This window comes from Acipenser ruthenus, chromosome 30 (assembly GCF_902713425.1).
Source record: "Acipenser ruthenus chromosome 30, fAciRut3.2 maternal haplotype, whole genome shotgun sequence".
Taxonomy (NCBI): domain Eukaryota; kingdom Metazoa; phylum Chordata; class Actinopteri; order Acipenseriformes; family Acipenseridae; genus Acipenser; species Acipenser ruthenus.
The window spans coordinates 13,547,960-13,566,558 of record NC_081218.1 but is presented as its reverse complement, the minus strand read 5'-3'; the positions used below and the strand labels follow the sequence as shown (position 1 = coordinate 13,566,558).

General features: G+C 46.5%; 1 protein-coding gene across 3 annotated transcripts in view; it reads right to left on the bottom strand.

Annotated features, from left to right (window-relative positions):
- Nucleotides 1-18,599, bottom strand: part of LOC117430530 (voltage-dependent L-type calcium channel subunit alpha-1S) — a 30,299-nt gene that overhangs the window by 9,373 nt on the left and 2,327 nt on the right. For 2 of the 3 annotated variants that reach the window (XM_059004744.1, XM_059004746.1), the window contains exons 3-29: nt 14,691-14,830; nt 14,421-14,563; nt 13,889-14,041; nt 13,386-13,588; nt 13,147-13,250; nt 12,888-13,036; nt 12,309-12,390; nt 11,645-11,805; nt 10,848-11,073; nt 10,555-10,762; nt 10,141-10,261; nt 9,590-9,704; nt 9,200-9,293; nt 8,639-8,708; nt 8,424-8,556; nt 7,960-8,089; nt 6,123-6,182; nt 5,835-5,941; nt 5,413-5,500; nt 4,933-5,040; nt 4,620-4,672; nt 4,276-4,422; nt 3,652-3,853; nt 3,364-3,522; nt 2,850-2,960; nt 2,486-2,569; nt 614-664 (exon numbers count right to left, since the gene is read on the bottom strand). In XM_059004744.1, coding sequence (XP_058860727.1) covers nt 614-664; nt 2,486-2,569; nt 2,850-2,960; nt 3,364-3,522; nt 3,652-3,853; nt 4,276-4,422; nt 4,620-4,672; nt 4,933-5,040; nt 5,413-5,500; nt 5,835-5,941; nt 6,123-6,182; nt 7,960-8,089; nt 8,424-8,556; nt 8,639-8,708; nt 9,200-9,293; nt 9,590-9,704; nt 10,141-10,261; nt 10,555-10,762; nt 10,848-11,073; nt 11,645-11,805; nt 12,309-12,390; nt 12,888-13,036; nt 13,147-13,250; nt 13,386-13,588; nt 13,889-14,041; nt 14,421-14,563; nt 14,691-14,830 — 3,402 coding nt within the window. The remainder of the gene's footprint in view (nt 1-613; nt 665-2,485; nt 2,570-2,849; nt 2,961-3,363; nt 3,523-3,651; nt 3,854-4,275; nt 4,423-4,619; nt 4,673-4,932; nt 5,041-5,412; nt 5,501-5,834; nt 5,942-6,122; nt 6,183-7,959; nt 8,090-8,423; nt 8,557-8,638; nt 8,709-9,199; nt 9,294-9,589; nt 9,705-10,140; nt 10,262-10,554; nt 10,763-10,847; nt 11,074-11,644; nt 11,806-12,308; nt 12,391-12,887; nt 13,037-13,146; nt 13,251-13,385; nt 13,589-13,888; nt 14,042-14,420; nt 14,564-14,690; nt 14,831-18,599) is intronic. The other variant, XM_059004745.1, reaches the window with a different exon arrangement.

Here is an 18,599-nt window from a genome sequence, read left to right as displayed (position 1 = left end):
CGCTACGGATTGCCCTTCTTGTGGGGGGACCACAGTGGCATAACTAGACCCCCGTCTCCCCTGAGTCAGGAAACATCACTGTTCTCTGAAGTGGTCTAGTAGTCTGTCATTATCTAACCTATTTACATCCCTATATGGAGTCACCGGCACCTGTTTAATAACTAAGATATACACTGGCTAGCTAAACCATGTCAGAGAATAGGGAGGCGATCTGACGATCTGGGAATTCCTTACAGACGTTTACCACAGTGTATTTGCACAGTGTTTTTTGCAGTTTTGCCATGCTTTTCCCATGGTTACATTATGCATTGACCATAGTTTACCCAGGTCTGCCATGTTTATTAATATGCTTTACCATACCTCGCTATTCTTTACAATGCTTGTCAATGCTTTACCATGCTTTCACTATGCTTTATTACACTTTGCTGTGCTGTCACCTTGGTAAACGTTTATAAGGAAGGTAGTATCCTGTGGTGCCCTCCCTCCTATCCATTCATATATTCTCGAGCTAGGCACTGTGCCCAAGGGGAGCCTTTCCAGTGAAGAAAGCAAGCAGCAAAGCTGGGACAGGCAGGCACACTACAAGCCTCACACTACGGAGACTGATATTTACAGCACAGCCACCACTTAGGCAGTACAGTCCACCACTGGAAGCAAGCGCAGTCTGTCGAAAGAGAAACACAGTCAGAAACAGGAGGAGGAAGAGAAGGGAGGGAGGGGAGGGGTGGGGCTGAGGGAGCTAGAGGGGGAGAGGGATGGTACAGGGAGGGAGTGGGGAGCCAAGGAGGGGGAGGATGAAGGCCAAGGGAAGTGAAGACAACGGGATGGAAAAGGAAAGGAAGGGGGGAGCTAAGGATGATGGGAGAGATGGAGAAGAAGGATGGCAAGGTGGGTAAGATAATATTATATTTTTTAAACTAGGAAAGGTTATTTTTGAAAACCTTTAGGACGGTTCTGAGCAGTTTCTCCCTGAAGGGAAATGCCATTGAAATCTAAATGTGGAAGGATGACGTCCAGTTCTATTGAAATGAACAGTTGCGATGCTGAAACGTGGCTTCGGTTAACGCTGCTGGACAGATTCATGTCTTTGATGAATCGCTCACATCCTTTTTCTGCCATTTCTGAGAGCATGAAGAGAGGGAGGGATGAAGGTGTAGAGGGAGGGAAGAGGAAAGAGGAACGAGAAGAAGGAAAAGAGAGATAATGGGAGGGGAGGAAGGAGCTGAAAGAGAGAGAAGTGAGGGCAGAGTGTAGAGAAAAAGAAATAGGCCACATAGAAGTGAGAGAGCGAGAGAAGAGTGGAATTGGGGAAGAAGGGGGTAGGAAGAGTTGATAGCAGCGTGGTGTATCAAAATGAGAATTAAAGGCACAAGGAATTGGAATAAAACATTTGGGAAATTCAAAGAGAGGAATGAAGGAATATGCAGAGGGGACTGATGAGGAAGAGGGACATTTTGGAGAGAAAATAATACATAAAATAAACAGACATTACTGTAAACAATAAGCATTTTGATTCACACTGACACTAATATTAGGGGTATGCAGGATTGAGATATCATGGCCCAATAGAAAGTGGGTGTGGTCATATTGAGAGTGGGTGGGGTTTTGTAAAACCCAGTAAATATATGACCCCGCCCACTTTGCATATAGCCACGCCCATTTCATGTATAGCCCCGCCTACTTCTGAGTCTGCATTAACATTTCTCTTTATAGGGACAACGTGGACTGGTTTTTTTTTTCAGAATTCTCTGGCGGTTAAAATAGACAAGTAAACATTCTTAGGACAATAGAATCGTTGAGTGACTAGGCATGGCACTTGGATACAAGCAGCATGGCCGGTGAGTGTGTGCGGGGCAGGAGGAGGAGATCAGAGCAGACTGACTTGTACAGTGCAGCAGGACACAGCTGGCCTTGTGTGCTGGACAGAGACAGACACCCCTGATCCACCACCAGGGAGCCAAGCCACAGCTTTCTGTGATGCTTAGTGATCAGCTACAAGGATATTACTGCTGCGATGGATCTGAGAAGATGCGTTTGCTTTGCTTCAGTCAGATGGATCTGCAGTAAGTAAATCCTTGATGCTTTGGACACTTGTCCTGAGATACAATGGGCCATGTTCACGAAGCACAACGGCTCAATTCTAAATTTAAAAAGAAAATAGAAAGCAAAATGTCAATGCTACAAAACTTCAAATAAATAACGAACGCATCTCAGTTATTTTCTGCTGCTTCTGTAACATCAGCAGTTTGGTTTTCCTTCAAAGTGGCCCTTTTTGCACAGAACTCCAAACCTCCTTGAAATGGAGCTGTCCCGTAGCGAAGGGCAGAAAGGGAACAGTATAAAACACACTAAGAAACAGTGCGCGCAAAACGGGGTTATCCCATGGAACACCTCAACGGAATATCAAACCAGGAATGAAACCCTGTTATTCATGGGAGTGAATGCAGTACGAGGTCTCACAAGTGCAAACAGGCTCGGTTCTTACATCGATCTCGCTGACGATGACATCAATGACGCTGCCGATGACAATCAGGAAGTCAAACACGTTCCAGGGGTCTCCGAAGTAGCCCTGCAGACAGGAAGGGGAGGGGCAAAGACAGAAAGTCATTAAAGTACTCATCGAACCTCCCTTCTGAATTTCTACTGCAGTAAGCATTGATAAAAGCACAGCAAAGTACTATCATAGTGAAAGCATGGTAAAGCACAGTCAAGCATGGGCTTGGGAACAATGATAAAAACCCAATAAATGCACAGCATAGGAAAAGCAAGGATTAATTTTGCTCTTGCTCTTCAAATGAATTTGCTAGGAATCCAATAAGAAGTTGCACCCGGATCACTGTCGTCTCTACCTTTGCTTTGAAGGCCATGAGCTTGAGCACTGCCTCCAGGGTGAAGAGGACGGTGAAGATCAGGTTGAATATGTCCGAGATGTAATTGATCTCATCCGACTGGTCGCAATGCTGCACGAGAAGAGGGAAATCAAGATCGGCATGCTTCCATGTGGTAAATATGACACCACCTTCATCTCTCACGCAGTATTAACCCTACCAAAAGCCCTGTGACAAAAACACTACGTTCAGACTTTTTTATGCAATGGTTTTTGGCGCCATGTGTAACTGGCAATGCTGTGTGATACACGGATTCTGAGGTCAAATGAGGTCAAAAGCTCTATAACCACCAATGCAGACGAGCCCCGGCTCTTTTGTATAGTGATTAGAGTGCTCGCTGGCAGTGTGTGGAGTCGACTCGGTTCATAGTCAAACCAAGCAGCCTCATTTAAATCTCTATCTTCCCCTGTGCTTGGTTTTGCTGGTTTACCGTTTGGACCTGAGTCCTACCTCCTCTGTTGATGGTGTGACTCACCTGCATGCCCAGGCAGATGGTGTTGAGCAGGATGAGCACGAACATGAGGTACTCGAAGTAGGATGATGTCACCACATACCACACCTGGTATTGGTAGGGATTCTTGGGGATGTATCGCTTCAGGGGGCGGGCCTTGAGAGCGTACTGCACGCACTGCCGCTGTGGGTCGAGGGAGGGGGGAGACAGGGGGTCAGTGAAGACACAACAAGGGGCACAACCAAATGTTATAGACGCTTCGGACCCCAATCAGATGTCTTCACCCATTTCTCTGTATCTCTGTATTGGTACCTGGTTCTTGTCCAGCTCACAGTTCTTGTACTCCTGCTCTCCCTGCTCCTGGAAGGTGACGATGACGAAGCCCACGAAGATGTTCATCATGAAGAAGGCGATGAGGATGATGTAGACGATGAAGAAGATGGAGATGTCCACACGGTTGTTGTAGATGGGGCCCATGTTCTCGGTGTGCGAGTCGATGGCCTTGTACAGCAGCCTGCCCGGAGAGCACAGGAGAAAATCACACACGCAGGAATCTTTTCAATTTCCCTATCCCTGCACCGAGATTGCTGCTAGCCTTGCTAATTATCTAAACAGTGCTCAAAGTAAACACCACCCTTAGCTCTATAGTAATTCAGCAGGTGGTACATGCTAACAGGCTCAAGATCTACTGCAATTACATCTCAAGGATCTGACAGTGAAGCACCACTCTCATTTCTTTTTTTCCATGTCTATTATTTCCTCACCGTGGTCTTGTAATAAGATCTGTCATCTATCATTCTCTATAAATACACGCCGTGGCCAGCCCCATATGCTGAAGCAGCTCTCTAGCATGTGATACACTGTGTTGCATGGTACTGTGCTGGACAGTGCCGCATTGGGCTGTGTTTCCAGTGCATGTCATAGTGTCGCACTCACTGAGGCCAGCCCTCGAAGGTGGACACAGTGAAGAGAGCCATCATGCCCGACAGCACGTTGTCAAAGTTGAATTCGCTGTTGATCCACAGTCGCTCCCGGACCTCCATGTTGTGTAGATCGTTCTCCTTGAACTGAATGTAGTTCCCCCTTGGGAGAGAAGCAGGGAGAGGGAGGAGTGAAGCTGTGAACTCAGTGCACAGTCTCGACGTCAATGAAAGAGCCACACCAATCGTGAAGGTGGAGTAACAGGACCATGATGATTCTAAACCGTACCCCAACATGAAGGTCAAAGGGCATGGGACAGCATTGGAACATTGAGGGGTGCTGGGCAGACCCACACTTACCTGCACTCCTCTTCAGTCATCTTGGAGAGATCCGTGCACATGTAGAACTTGCCCTGTAGGAAATAAAACAAGAAAACGTTCGCAACCTGATCTGGCTATTCGGTACGCAACAGAGTCTGAAATCAACCTGGGGTGCAACACTTTGATTTATGCAATGCGAATGCAGGTTGCACACATGCGCACTGAAGGTACAGTCAGAATGATACACAGGTATGGTAAAGCTGTCCAGACCGCGGTTCAAAAAGGGGTTTTGATGTTAATCGAGAGCTGCTCTCCGTAATGAACGCAGAGATGGATCCCCCTGTGGTCTCACCTTGAAGAGCTGCACCCCGATGCAGGCGAACACGAACTGCAGGAGTGTGGTGACGAGCACGATGTTCCCGATCGTCTTGATGGCGACAAACACACACTGCACCACGTGCTGCAGGACCAGGGAGAAACAGAGGACTCTGAGACTCTGAGACACACAGCAAGCAGGACGAGGACGGCTGGGTTCACAGACCCCAGGTAGCACTAATCTTGGACTAGGTTGCCTAATCAAGGTCTGTGAAACCAGCTGTACAGCGTTGAAATGACCACTTACGAGGAAAAGACATCAAAGACACATTATAAAATCCAGCAAAGTCAACCAAAGCGCTGTGTTTCGTACATGAGCGTTTCTGGATATAGGTGTTTTTTTTTTAATGACAATACGATTCTAGCAGGGTTTTTTAATGTCTTACCCTTATGTTGCCTGCTTTGTGCTTAGCAGAGCTAATTCTAAAAGGGGTGTTTAATGGAAATGAAGTGTCACCTTCAGACCCTTGGCTCTGTTGATGGCTCTCAGGGGTCTCAGGACTCTCAACACTCTCAGGATTTTGACGACAGAAATAGCACTCGATCTAAAAGGTAGGAAAGAGATGCAAATCATTTGTTATTTTAAATAACTGGTAAAGTTTTGTAACACAAGTCATGATAATAAAAGATTATGAAACATTTCGTGAAATGGCCAACATGAGTAAGGAAGAAAAATTTGGTATGGTTTGATATCCTGGGTTTCGGTTCTGTGCACGTCCTTATTTTTCATGGTCTGCTTTCTATCCAGTAACTATAAAAACGTTCTTTACGTGTTACTCAGAAACATCTGGATTCTCTTTGAAGGGTGTGAGCTCTTGAGTAAAACAGACCCTGCAGTGTGCAGGGGCGTGACACAGAGAGGCTCTCAGACCAACTCACTGGATTCCGAAGGAGATGAGGGATACGCTGACCACCAGCAAGTCCAGGATGTTGAAGGAGTTCCGGCAGAACGAGCCTTTGTGGAGGAAAGCCCCGTAAGTCGTCATCTGGAAGAAAAGAGTTTCATTGAGCAGGATTATCATATTCTCTAACCAGAAACCAAAAGGTAAAACCAGTTACAGCCATGCTAGATTATATATATATATATATATATATATATATATATATATATATATATATATATATATACACACAGTATATGGTAAAATGTGGTACGACGTGAGATACCTTCAGAACAATTTCAGTTGTGAAGATCACGGTGAAGACGATATCAAAGTAGGCAAGGATCTAAATGAGCAGAGGGAGAAGGAAACGTTTGATTTAGACAGGGGGGAAAGAGTTGTTTATTCATTCCAACAGCAGCAGTGTCATATTTCCATAACAGTATAAACATCTGGCCATGACTCAGAACAGCACATCTGAAGTGCTGATAGACGTACCAGGGAATTGTTTACCACTGACAGAAACCAGAGCAGGTGTTTGAAATTGTGTTGCTTATTTATCCCAGGTGGAGAGAATCGAAGAGAAGTGTTCATGGGCTGGGTGGATGGGTGGAGAGATGGTTTTGAGATTCTCTTTTTCAGGTTTTAATGATCAGTAATGACAATAATAATTTTAGAAAACACTTAGTCGTGCTAGAAGTCTGTAATGCCTTCAAAACTGTCTCCAGAAAGGATTCAAGTCCATATGGTTGTCATTGAATGCATTCATTTTCTTTTTATTAATGCATTTATCACTATTTAGTGTTTTATGGTTATGGATGATCCCTGCTCTTCAATGTGCTTCATGGTTGTGGATGATCCCTGCTCATCAATGTGTTTCATGGTTGTGGATGATCCCTGCTGATCAATGTGTTTCACGGTCATGGATGATCCCTGCTCATCAATGTGCTTCATGGTTATGGATGAACCCTGCTCATCAATGTGTTTCATGGTTGTGGATGATCCCTGCTCATCAATGTGCTTCATGGTTGTGGATGATCCCTGCTCATCAATGTGCTTCATGGTTGTGGATGAACCCTGCTCATCAATGTGTTTCATGGTTGTGGATGATCCCTGCTCTTCAATGTGCTTCATGGTTGTGGATGATCCCTGCTCTTCAATGTGTTTCATGGTTGTGGATGATCCCTGCTCATCAATGTGCTTCATGGTTATGGATGAACCCTGCTCATCAATGTGTTTCATGGTTGTGGATGATCCCTGCTCATCAATGTGCTTCATGGTTGTGGATGATCCCTGCTCATCAATGTGCTTCATGGTTGTGGATGATCCCTGCTCTTCAATGTGCTTCATGGTTGTGGATGATCCCTGCTCTTCAATGTGTTTCATGGTTGGTGATTCCTGCTGATCAATGTGTTTCATGGTTATGGATGAACCCTGCTCATCAATGTGTTTCATGGTTGTGGATGATCCCTGCTCTTCAATGTGCTTCACGGTCATGGATGATCCCTGCTCATCAATGTGTTTCATGGTTGTGGATGATCCCTGCTCTTCAATGTGTTTCATGGTTGGTGATTCCTGCTGATCAATGTGTTTCATGGTTATGGATGAACCCTGCTCATCAATGTGTTTCATGGTTGTGGATGATCCCTGCTCTTCAATGTGCTTCACGGTCATGGATGATCCCTGCTCATCAATGTGTTTCATGGTTGTGGATGTTCCCTGCTCTTCAATGTGTTTCATGGTTGAGGATGATCCCTGCTCTTCAATGTGCTTCATGGTCATGGATGATCCCTGCTCATCAATGTGTTTCATGGTTGTGGATGATCCCTGCTCTTCAATGTGCTTCACGGTCATGGATGATCCCTGCTCATCAATGTGTTTCATGGTTGTGGATGATCCCTGCTCTTCAATGTGCTTCACGGTCATGGATGATCCCTGCTCATCAATGTGTTTCATGGTTGTGGATGTTCCCTGCTCTTCAATGTGTTTCATGGTTGAGGATGATCCCTGCTCTTCAATGTGCTTCATGGTCATGGATGATCCCTGCTCATCAATGTGTTTCATGGTTATGGATGATCCCTGCCCATCAATGTGTTTCATGGTTGGATGGTCGCTGTGGGTACCTGGTTCCTGAAGGACTCGGGGTCGATGGGATCCTCAGCTGCCAGAGAGATACTGCTGAGCAGGATGAAGAGCAGGATGAAGTTGGTGAAGGTGGTGGCGTTCACAATCCGGTGACACAGTTTGCGAATCCTACAGCGAAGGGGGGGACATGAAAGTTTTCTGCGTTATATCATTTGAAAAAACATAGCGGTAAATCACAGGCTAGCAAGGTATATCACAGAGAAGTATGGTGAGAAATGGTTAGTTAAGTACAGTAAATGCATAGTATAAGCTTGGGAAAAGAATTGTCACACCATACAATCCAGATGCAATAATGAAATGCTTTGACTTTGGGTTACGATAATCCCAATATCTGAGATGATCTCAAAGAACACCTTCAAATGGGGCAGGCTGAGTAAGAGAGAGAGTGTGCCTGTCTGAGAGCGGTGAGCGTGGCTTGCAGACGCCGCCCAGGTGGACTCACTTGTTCTGCGGTCCGAAGATAAAGAAGGCGCTGGCCTCAGGCATTGGCACCGCCTTCTCCTTCAGCTGGAGTTCCGCCATGGGGCGTGGCCTGGGGCTCAGAGGGATGTCAGGCTCCTCCTCCTCATCGTCACCTAGGAAACAGGAGAGAGAGGCAGAGGTAGCGTATAGTAGGGATCAACCACTCTAATAACAATATAATAGGGAAGACTTTACCTGGGAAATCAGCAGAAGGGTAGGGATCCTTAATTTCGTTTACGTTCGACTCAAACTCATCTACTCTGAGCTAAAGAAGAAAACAAATTAATAGTATAATCATTGACGCTCTTGCTACAAATGACAGCGCAATTATAATACAGGCAAGGGTAACACCAAGGGTTATAATCAATTAAATGATTAGCTTCAACAGACCCATCAAATCTAAATATATTATAACTATATTCAGCTATTTTACTTTGTGTTCAATACATTTAAATTCTACACACCAGCGCGTGGATGATGCTCTATTACACAACAACATAATAAAAACTGGGCGTATATAACATATGACTAACCAATCAATAAATCAATGAATAGCTAATGAATCGATAAAAAGAAGGAAACATCAAGGCAACGATTTAGGCCAAAACATCAAAAAGTTCCTCTACCACTTTGGGGTTTCAATGGAATATTTCAATGGAGTGTTTCCTGGTTCCTGAGAGACTGCTGGTGGGTGTGGCTCAGGAGCCTCGCCCCCCTCGAACCCGGCCGACTGACTCAGCTCTGGGCTGGGCTAACCTTGGCGGTGGTGGGGACCCCTTCGCCCTTCGCCTTCTCCAGTTTCTTCGCCAGCAGCAGCTTCTCCTCCTCGGATTTATCCGGCTTGTTAGCCCTGAGCAATCGACAGAGAGGGGGTTGAGTGGGAGAGTCGGGGAGACAGAGAGATAGCGTGAGTCTCTTTTTATTTTTTATTGAGAAAGAGCTGGTAGAAGGATGGAGAAGAATAGAGAGAGTGAGGGAGGGAGAGGGAGTGAGGACACATTGTGTTCTTCAACACTACAGCTATCCCTGTGGTTATGTTTTATATAGAAAGTTACATTTTGACTGGACCTGCACTAGATCTCTAGATTGTCCATAATTAAGACTGCCGTTATGGTCAGTCTTGACCCCGGATCTGTAGCTGCTCACATGTCCATCTTCCTTCGTTTCCTCTCCTCTGTCTTCTCCCTCTGCGCAGAGGTTAGACTCTCAGCCTCTGCCAGGTTATCCACCGCGATGGCCAAGAACACGTTGAGCAGGATATCTGAAGAGGACCCGATAAAGAAAACCACACGACTTCCGACTAAGTAACACTTCACTAGATGAAACCGTAACATTAAAAATGTATAGTTTCTGCATTACGGAATTAGATTCCTTTAAATGGATCATATTGCAAGCACAATGGCATATCTTCTGCTGTTTACCCAGTGCACAACCTACATCGTTATCGAATGAACCGCTTCAAGTAGAGAGGCATGAGGCATGGAAAGACGAGATGTAAATCCAGTAAATATAAAGACTAAAATAACATTTTGCAAAATGCAATGACAAACATCTCCACAATTTGTCTTTGACGCGTAAGGACACGAGAAATAAGAGACGTTCTGGAAGGAGACGGATCATCCCTTCATGGCACACTGTTCTGCTTCAGTAGGACAGTGATAGTTTCAGCAGTAATTCCTGGATCGGTGAAAGGATACAGTTTCCGCAGACGAAGAGGATGATGAAGTAGATGCACACCAGCATGCCAGGGAAGGTGGGACCTCCGTAGGCCATGATGCCGTTGTACATTACCGAGTTCCAGTCCTCCCCTGTCAGGATCTGAACGGGGAGACAGAGGTGAGATCCCACCCCGGATCATCTTATGATGCCCCTTTTCAAGATCACATAGAGTAATCCGCGGATATCTAAAAGGGGTAACTGACCGAGGCTTTAAAAGCATGAGACTTTATTTTCACTTCGGGACAAACCCATTTATCCCGCCACAAAGCCGTAGACTTATTCACTGTGCATCGGGCAGTAGAATCCCGCCTGACCTCAAATTCCTATTCCATTTCCTGTATTAACACACTAACGGTGACACAGTCACTCTGCCCCGGGTCCGAGGCTGGTACCTGGAAGACGCTGATAAGGGCCTGGGGGAAGTTGTCGAAGGTGCTGCGTCGCACCTCCATGTCCTCAAAGTTGTACTTCCCCCCGAAGACCTGCATGCCGAGGAGCGAGAAGATGATGATGAAGAGGAAGAGCAGGAGCAGCAGAGAGGCGATGGAGCGCACCGAGTTCAGCAGAGAGGCCACCAGGTTACTCAGGGAGGTCCAGTACCTGTGAGGAGGAGGATGATGTTAGAGAACACGAAAGACCACACGAGGCAGGGGCGATGCGATTACAGCCAAACTGACACTCTTACTTGGTGATCTTGAAGATGCGCAGCAGCCGGATGCACCTTAGGACGGAGATCCCCAAGGGAGCCATGATGTTGATCTCCACGAGGATCAGCTCGATGATGCCAGTGCACACCACGAAACAGTCGAACCGGTTGAACAGAGATATGAAATAGGACTGGAAACCCAGAGCATACATCTTGAGGAGCATCTCTGCCGTGAAGAGGGACAGCAGCACCTTGTTCGCCGTGTCTGAGGAGAGGAAGAGGAGAAACCACCTTACAGAATACAGGCGCTACTGTGTGAGAAACCCTTTACTGACGCAGCTTTGCTTAGGGCAGGGCTTCTCAAACCCAGTCCTGGGGACCCCCAGTGTCTTCTGGTTTTCATTCCAGCTGAGCGCTCAGTTACTTTAATTGAACTAATAATGTGCTTAATTAGACCTTTTTAATTGTTCACAGCTCCTAGAAAGTTGCGGATTTCAAGTTGTACAATTTTATTGTTAACTTGAAATCTCCAATTATTTAAGAGCTAAAAACAATTAAAAATGGTTTAGTTAAGTAATTAAGAGCTCAGTTAGAATGGAAAGCAGAAGACCCAGGGGTCCCGGGGACCGGGTTTAAAAAGTCTTGGCTTAGGGGATATCAGGATACAAAAACCTGGTCATGAATACCCTTTGCTCAAAAGAGAAACTGCCTTCCAGAATGTATTAATCTTCTACCATCTGTGCAGGGTTGTGTTAAAAATCCCACCACTGCCACCAAAGGTTAGAAGTAGAAATCCTGCAAGCTTGCACATGCTTGAGGTGTTTGCGAGTCCTGACCTTGCACGTTGGTGAGCCCGTCCGACTGGTTGTGGTGCTCAGTTGCGATGGCCATTGTGTTGAGGAACACCACCAGGATCACCAGCCAGTAGAATAAACTGGACTTCACCCACAGGCGGCACTTCCTGCGAAACCAGCGGTTCCAGCGACGCCCGTGGCGGCTAGGGGGCGGGAGGGGAGGGAGGAAGGACACGTCATGCCTCTTGTCAGATACAGCGGTGTGGGTACAAACATTGCATAAGGCTGGCATTCCTGCCCTCTTACTCGGTGTTAATTCATGTAGGAACGCACGCCTTATACATGTGATCAACTTCATTCGTTACGAAGGCACATGGAATGAATACGAGTAATGAAATCCACATGAATTAACAGGGCTGAATTCAAAATGAATGACCTCAGAACCCAGAGGAAGTGCAGGAGATATTCAGGTTATCATTCCTCTGGTATTCAGATGGAATTCATTATGAATTTGAGGCCATTATTTTTAATGTGTCACTGATGACAACAGCTTGGGTGTTTTTAAATAATCAAATACGTTTTCAACAGCTTCAAATTGCAACATATACAGTTTATTGAAATTGAGATTTGTATTTACTATTATTTTCATAAAAGCATGATTGTTGAGAATTAAGAGAGGTGGTGCAGCGTCACGGGGTGTACTCACAAGAACAGCATGAAGCGGTTAATTCCCTCAACCTCATACAGGCTCTCCGTCTCTGAACCTTGATCTTCCAAGGGCAGCAATCCTGAAAGAGAGGAACAGTGTGGTTTCATACAGTACCTTCCCTGTCAAGATACCCCACAGTCTCAGCTTCAGAGAGAGTCTGACGCAATTCCAATTCCAGTTCCAGTTCCAGTTCCAGTTCCAATTCCAGTTCCAATTCCAATTCCAATTTCAATTCCAGTTCCAATTCCAGTTCCAGTTCCAATTCCAATTCCAATTCTAACTCCAACTCCTTCGAAGGAATTGGAATTGATATTTTAGAGTCATAATAATTCTTGTGATTGTTCAACTGCCTTCATTTGAAGCCAATTTAATTGACTCAACAGTGACTTCAATTTAAGTAATGTGTTGCCACTGTGAGAAGCTTGTTTTAAGAATACTGCCAATTGCAATTTTGATCGGTGATGTGTTGGAATTGGAATTGGGAACTGATTTTTAAAAAGGAATTGACAAACAGGAATGCACCCCAGCCCTGGTGCAGAGCAAGATGCAGTGTGATGTGCAGAGTGGAGTCCCTACCTTCTCTGTGCTCCTGGTCGAGGTCCATCACCTCTGCGTGGGTGATCCAGTCCAGGTACCCCCGCAGGTCTTCCTCCAGCTGCTGCCTCTCCCTCAGCTTCTGGAACTCGCCCCGAGACTTGGCCTTCTCACGCTCCTTGGTGAACTCGCTGCGGAGAGGGGAGGACACAGGTGAGACAAACGCAATGTAAATATTCTGCTGATTCCACCTGCCCTTTAAAGAAAGATGACCAGAGAGAGGGAAGTGGGGGGCACACACCCGCTGAGCACACCCAGCACCAGGTTCAGCACGAAGAAGGACCCTAGTAGGATGAGGCTGACGAAGTAGATCCAGGGCCACTCGTTACCAATCGCATCGTTGACCTGAGAGACAGAGAGAGAGGGATGAGGGGGGCAAGCTTCTACAAGTGCAGACCTGCATGCTCCAAATCGGCTCAGTACAGGCCCTTCACTATTTAAGAGAAGCTGCCTAGGGGTCCTGCTAAGCGTCTGGATTACCCAGTAGAGCACGTCGGTCCAGCCCTCCATGGTGATGCACTGGTATACAGTCAGCATGGCAAAGCCGAAGTTGTCGAAGTGGGTGATGCCGTTGTTGGGTCCCGGCCAGCCGCTCTTACACTCCGTCCCGTTGAGGGGGCAGTCGCGCCCCTGACCCCCCAACGCGCAGGGGGCCGGCTTCTCATTCCCTGACGCCACGATGTCTAGGGGAACCAAAAAGAGTATGTGTGTGTGTGCGGGGGGGGGGGGGGGGGCCTTCACAACATGCATGCCCTGCGCAACGGCCCCTGTGTGCAGCAGCTTTGCCCAGTTTACCTACCTGTTTCAGCGTTCTCCTGTCCCACAATACCAGCAGACGCCCCTGCATTTACTGGCCCTACTGAGAGTAGCATCACATCTGGTGCTGTACAGTCTCTAGGAATACATATGCTGTGTGTGCAATAGCAGTGCAGTAGAGTCAATGCAGTCCAGTCCGGTCCAGTCCCTATCCCCTGTTTACTGACCTGTGCCGCTGTAGAAGCAGGTCCTGTGCATCTTGCACTTGAAGAGCTCCAAGCCGATGATGGCGTAGATGATAATCATGAAGAGGACCAGCAGGGCAATGTGCAGCAGAGGGACCATGGCTTTGATGATGGCGTTGAGCACCACCTGCAGGCCTGGAGAGGAATGATGGCCGCTTACAACACGGCAGCGCGATTCATGACAACCATCCCATCTAAATGTATCACCCCATGATTCAACTAGAAACTAGACCCGGCTGTAATCCATGGTACAGATCTATAATGGCAGGGTCAGAGCCTCACGTGACTCTCTGAAATCAAATCAATGACGAAGCAAAAGAACTCCACGGCATCACTGAATTTAGATGACAGACGGCAATAGGGAATAACACAAATATAAAAAAGAAATCATTAAAAAGGTCAATAGCATATGAAGAATTTTCAGTATTTTAAGAACCTTTAGAGAGACACGTGCTGCACAGTCATAATCACGCCCCCTCCCCTCCCCTCCCAGCAATCCCAGTACTAGTCTTACTGGGCACCCCCGAGACGAGGCGCAGCGGCCGCAGGACTCTGAACGCTCGCAGGGCCTTGACGTCGAAGCCGGCCCCCTTCCCCCCCACAGGGGTCTCGACGCCGTCGATGAGGTTGATCGTCTCCAGAGCCACCGTGAACAGCCTGCCAGGAGGGGAGAGAGGGGCGCAGCATCGGTACACATGCAGCTGAAGGGCTCTCCACTGAGCACAACCTCACCTCAAAGGCACAGCCGCTGGCTTCACGGGATGCTCCCTCCCTGGGCTCTTACCCGACAAACACGATGATAAAGTCCAGGATGTTCCAGCAGTTCCGCAGGTAGGCGTCCGGGTGGAACAGAAACCCGTAGGCTACGATCTTCAGAAACGCTTCAATGGTGAAGACAATCAGAAAGATGTATTCCACTTTTTCCTGTGGTGGGAATTCAACAGTTAACAGTGAGGCAGAAACAGGTAGCCTGGAGCACGTGGGGCAATGGGATGTGAATTCACGGAATCAGCTGACCTTTTTACTTGAGGCAAAACCCTCAAAAAAGAATCACGGCAGAAACAAAAGACACCTTCTACATCTCAATTCAGGATCTGTCTCCTCCTGGTAGATTTGTAGTAGTTTCAGATAGGCTGACAGCACCCAGTCCAGACTACAGCACATGAGTAAGAGGCAGAAGCAGCAACTTCTCCTCTATAGCGTAGCCTTTGAGGTACCTGCACTGAAGTGTAAAATACAAGGAAAGCTCTGCAACTGAGTGGCGGGCCATTGCCACTCCAGAACTAAGCAAGGTGTAGGAAAGCCTATTGAAAACATAGCAGAAGAAAGTACAGCAAAGTCTTAGTGTACGAGGTGAAAGCATGACAAGCTTCTCAATGCATACTGGTAAGGTCTATTAATCTCTATGGTTCAGGATGTTATGGGGCAGGGATTGGGGTGTTTATGCAAGGGTATAAGATCAGTAACTTCCTTCTTTGTTACATAAAACAGATTCTAGAGAGCGGGAGACTGCGGCCGTGTGCCTGCCAGCTAAACCAATATTTAGATTCTCTGTCTTTTTCTCGTCATTCCAGTACATTTTTGTGCACGGAGCCCTGCTGAAAGCGCGCTGGCACAGCCTGCAAGGATGCACTGCACTTCAAACAATACCATTTTTGGTCTCCCTTTTGACTCGCTGTGTAAACGGAGGACTGTTCGTTGAACTGCTCTAGTGTAAGTAACAGCCGACAATGAGAAACATGTTGTGCAGACATCTTCCAAATATACCTTACTTTATATATACAGTACATATATATATATATACAGTACATATATATATATATATATATATATATATATATATATATATATATATATATATATATATATATATATATATATATATATACACACAGTACCGGCACAAATTATGGCAACAGCAAATGACTAGGGGTGGGGATTGTATTGCCCATTTCGATAATCATCTCTGCTGTAAAAATATGCTAAATATCTGAATGAGCAAAGACACCTCACAAGACATGCCAATTGCATATCTGACCTCGCCAGAAAGGCATTGCAAAGCTTTTGAATGCATTGATTGATGCAATCTGGAACAAAGGCTTTTTAGAATAGCAAACCAGCGTCTTGGAGTGGAGTTTGACATGTGATTATAGGACGGCTTCTTCAGAGCGGAGCCAGCCTCGTTCTGTGCAGTGACCTCGTTCTCTTTGGCCGCGCACAGCCCGGCCCGGCGGAGGTTGGGTTTCAGCTGGTCTGCAGGAGGCAGCGAGGCTGCTATGTGGGGAATGCTGAGCTCACTGCAGGGAGGCACACCCGTGGGGCTCTGCAGGGCCGTCCTGGCCTTGTTTGGGATGGGCCTCCTACCCAAAACAGAGTCGGACACTCAAGGCCACGCCCCGATTATCAAAACGGAATTTCCCAGGACCCCCTACGAAATGAGACACTGTGTTCTCATTCTGGTTAAACTGCATTAAAATTCCACTCCTGGGTCTTTTACTGCACTTTTCTGTGCTTTTACCACAGTATACCACTGGACACCCCTATGAAGGGGCACTTCGTTTCGCTTTATAAAGTACCGCGGACATTATAAAGATATTTAATGAAACAACTGTCACACCTTGGCTCAAGGGATTGGATCATAAGGCCAGCACAGAGCAGAGGGGGGCTGGGAGGTGTAGAGAAGAGCTCAGCTCAGCCAGCATCCAGAGACTCCATCCGGGGAAGTGAATCACAAACTAGGCAATGATTAGGGGATACGTCTCAGCTGTTAACAACTTTTTAAAACACAAGTAACGAATGTGGCTTGAGGATTTCCACCAGAGTTGTAGACTGGGGAAGCGTTTGGTTAAGAACCCATTTTATTTCGATTAGTGCTCTGCTCAGCTCTGTTTTAGGGTGACATCACGCACTAAGCAGCTGCATTCATTTGAAAGCTCTGTGTAACTAAATCGAAACGCATTAGAACACAGTGAGGCAAGTGCACCCGTTCCTCTGGGTCACCTGGGCTCCACGGTGACAGGGTGACATGAATGACTCCCTTTACAGCTCCTGCAATGGCTGTGAGAAAGGGATCACAATAAACTCCATGTCCAGAAGGCAGCTATCCTGTTCACATGGCTGGTAATTGTGCTGCAGTGCCCCATGCAATACCTCATCGCTAGGAACTCATTCCTGATGGCACAAGCTCAGGAGCTGGGCTGCTTTAGCTAAGTCAACTGTTTTATCCATGAGCTCCCTTATTTATAATAGGAGTGTTAATGGCTGTGGTCAGATAGACTGTCCACGCCAGGCAGGCATGCTCATTTCAAGAGCTTCAGTTATTTGTACAGGAATAGTTTGCCATTGTAATCCCAGGGTATTACCCTGAAACCCCAGCAGAAGCATTCGCAGTCCGCAGCAAGACCAGCAATGGCAACACAGGGGATTTGAAACAAAGGCAGAACGAGCCTGTGCCACTTTGGAAACAGACTTGCTTTAGCTTTGCTGGCAGTACAGTGCTGTGCACTAGATGGCGATGGTGCTTGCTGATATAAAGACACTGGCTGATCTACAGATGTCTATGGCTGGCAACTACAACTGTGTATTATAATAAGGTGCGCTGCGTTGTGTTCATAACCTCCACTCTGTATTATAATAAGGTGCGCTGCGTTGTGTTCATAACCTCCACTCTGTATTATAATAAGGTGTGCTGCGTTGTGTTCATAACCTCCACTCTGTATTATAATAAGGTGCGCTGCGTTGTGTTCATAACCTCCACTCTGTATTATAATAAGGTGCGCTGCGTTGTGTTCATAACCTCCACTCTGTATTATAATAAGGTGCGCTGCGTTGTGTTCATAACCTCCACTCTGTATTATAATAAGGTGCGCTGCGTTGTGTTCATAACCTCCACTCTGTATTATAATAAGGTGCGCTGCGTTGTGTTCATAACCTCCACTCTGTATTATAATAAGGTGCGCTGCGTTGTGTTCATAACCTCCACTCTGTATTATAATAAGGTGCGCTGCGTTGTGTTCATAACCTCCACTCTGTATTATAATAAGGTGCGCTGCGTTGTGTTCATAACCTCCACTCTGTATTATAATAAGGTGCGCTGCGTTGTGTTCATAACCTCCACTCTGTATTATAATAAGGTGCGCTGCGTTGTGTTCAGAACCTCCACTCTGTATTATAATAAGGTGCGCTGCGTTGTGTTGCCTCTGTTTGCATTGCCTTTGAATATCGAATTCCCTCATTAGCTTTCGCTGCACATTGAAGCCTGGAGTAAGATCTGCGACGGCTGGGGCTCAGCAGCTGTCTGTTGGCCAGAGAGGGGATGAAAGTATTTAGACTGGTTCAGGGTTCATTCCACCACAGAGACACGGGCTGAGTCTGATTCTCTAAACAGCGGTGAGATTTCACAGAGCTACAGGCACCAGCTAAGCACCAGCGAGCTAACACAGACAGTGGGAGCAGAGTTTCAGAAAATGCCATTGGGAGGATAAAATAAACTCCTCTGACTGAGTAATAATGAATAAAATAGAAAGTGTGACCTGAGACTGGCAAGAACACATGAGGAAAGACAACTATACAATAAACTGCTAAACTGAAATACAACTGGGATAATAATCACAGGGCACTGCCCTGAAGAAAAATCGGCTCAGCCATCTGCAAACCATCCACAAGCAAGTTCTTAACCAGAAAACTCGCCTGA